Source organism: Phytophthora infestans, genomic scaffold, assembly GCF_000142945.1.
Source record: "Phytophthora infestans T30-4 supercont1.321 genomic scaffold, whole genome shotgun sequence".
NCBI lineage: Eukaryota > Oomycota > Peronosporomycetes > Peronosporales > Peronosporaceae > Phytophthora > Phytophthora infestans.
Window position 1 is genome coordinate 11,040 of NW_003303438.1, and position 1,611 is coordinate 12,650.

Genomic DNA, 1,611 nt, shown 5'->3' on the forward strand with positions numbered 1-1,611 from the left:
AGGACCACCTACTCCACAAAGGAATCACGGTCAAGTCGGCCATGAGACGCTCGTCGGCAACGACAGCTTCAGCTTCTTCAACGGCCTCACCCGAACGGATCGTACACGGAGGCGGACCTGGCGACGGCGAAGGAATTGGCTAGCAAGGCTGAGTACACCATCGCCGTGATCAGCGAGGACACGTACGCCGAGAAACCTGGTGACATCGACGACCTGGCGTTGCCCGCTGGTCAGATTGAGTACGTGAAGGAGCTGGCATCCACAGGTACGAAAGTGATCTTGGTGTTGTTCGAGGGTCGTCCACGTCTGCTTGGTGACCTACCCGAGACCGTGCACGCGGTGGTGAACGGTTTGTTGGCATGTGAGCTGGGTGGCCAAGCCATGGCCGAGATCATCTACGGCAAAGTAAACCCCAGCGGCCGCATGCCGATCACGTACGCGAAGGACCAGGCCAACATCCAGATGACGTACAACCACCCTGTGACGAGCATGTGCCAGACGCAGGAGTCCGACGGTGCTTATTACTGCGAGAATCAGTGGGATTTCGGAACGGGTCTCAGCTACACCGAGTTCACCTACTCTGAAGTGCGTCTGAGCCGCAACGTCGTCACGTCTTCGGCGGAAGACGTCGTAGTGTCTGTGGATGTTACGAACGCTGGTAGTGTAGCCGGTAAGGAGACCGTCATGCTCTTCCTCATCCAGCCATACAACTTGCTGAATGTGCCGGAGATGAAGCAGCTCAAGAAGTTCTTCAACATCAGTCTCGAGCCTGGCCAGACACAGAACGTCAACTTCACACTCACATCTGACGACTGGAGTGTTTACTACCCACAGGTGGGTCACGGGCTCAAGAAGGTGGCCGAGGACTGCGAATACGTGGTGGCCATCAAACCGGAGACGGACTGCGACGTGTACAACGAGACGGCCGTGGCCAACCCGCTCTGTGCAACCTTCTCACTCAACACGGGCGAGTATCCGTTCGGCACGTTCGAGGAGCCGTGGTAAGCAGGAGACGTACTAGATAAGTGTTTGTGTCCACGCTGGCCGCTCTCAATCATTTCTGACAATAACGGATTGTTTCAATCTTCGATACTCTTATAAAAAAATGTTTTAAGAAAATCTTTAGCAAAACCATCTCGTCTTCATCCGCATTGTACGAGTTCCGGCCAAGTGAGTTCCGACGCATTAACTCGTCGAAGTAGCTTAAACTTTCCCGTGTACTCGTTGTGATCTCCCACCACGACTACAGGCAGAAGAACGACCTGCCGCGGACGCAAGAGCGATTGATAATAAGCCAATTCAGTCGATGGATCTCGCCCAAGTACAGTTCGCAGATACGCGATAGGGTCACTCATTAGCACGGCGTTCATGAATGCAACGTTCGCTTCGACATCATCGGATCGGCCATGTAAACACTTCATTTGATGCTGGATATACCAGAAAGTATTCATATGAGACCGCGTGAAACACAAGTATACTAATCAACCTAGGTACGAATCGCGATTTAGGCGCACCAACACAAACCTATGTATCTTGGCTTCGTTTTGAGCCCTTGCACACCTTCGGACACGAGATATTGACGAAGTGGTGAGCCTCTGGAAAACTTACCTC

At 52.9% G+C, this 1,611-nt stretch overlaps 1 protein-coding gene across 1 annotated transcript; it reads left to right on the plus strand.

Moving 5' to 3' along the window:
* Positions 1-41: 41 nt before the first annotated feature.
* PITG_21433 (glycoside hydrolase, putative) lies at positions 42-1,005 on the plus strand (the record flags this gene model as incomplete). Its single annotated transcript, XM_002894957.1, has 2 exons — positions 42-52; positions 144-1,005. The coding sequence occupies 2 exons, from the start codon at positions 42-44 to the stop codon at positions 1,003-1,005; spliced, it is 873 nt and encodes a 290-aa protein (XP_002895003.1).
* Between the last annotated feature and the right edge of the window lie 606 nt (positions 1,006-1,611).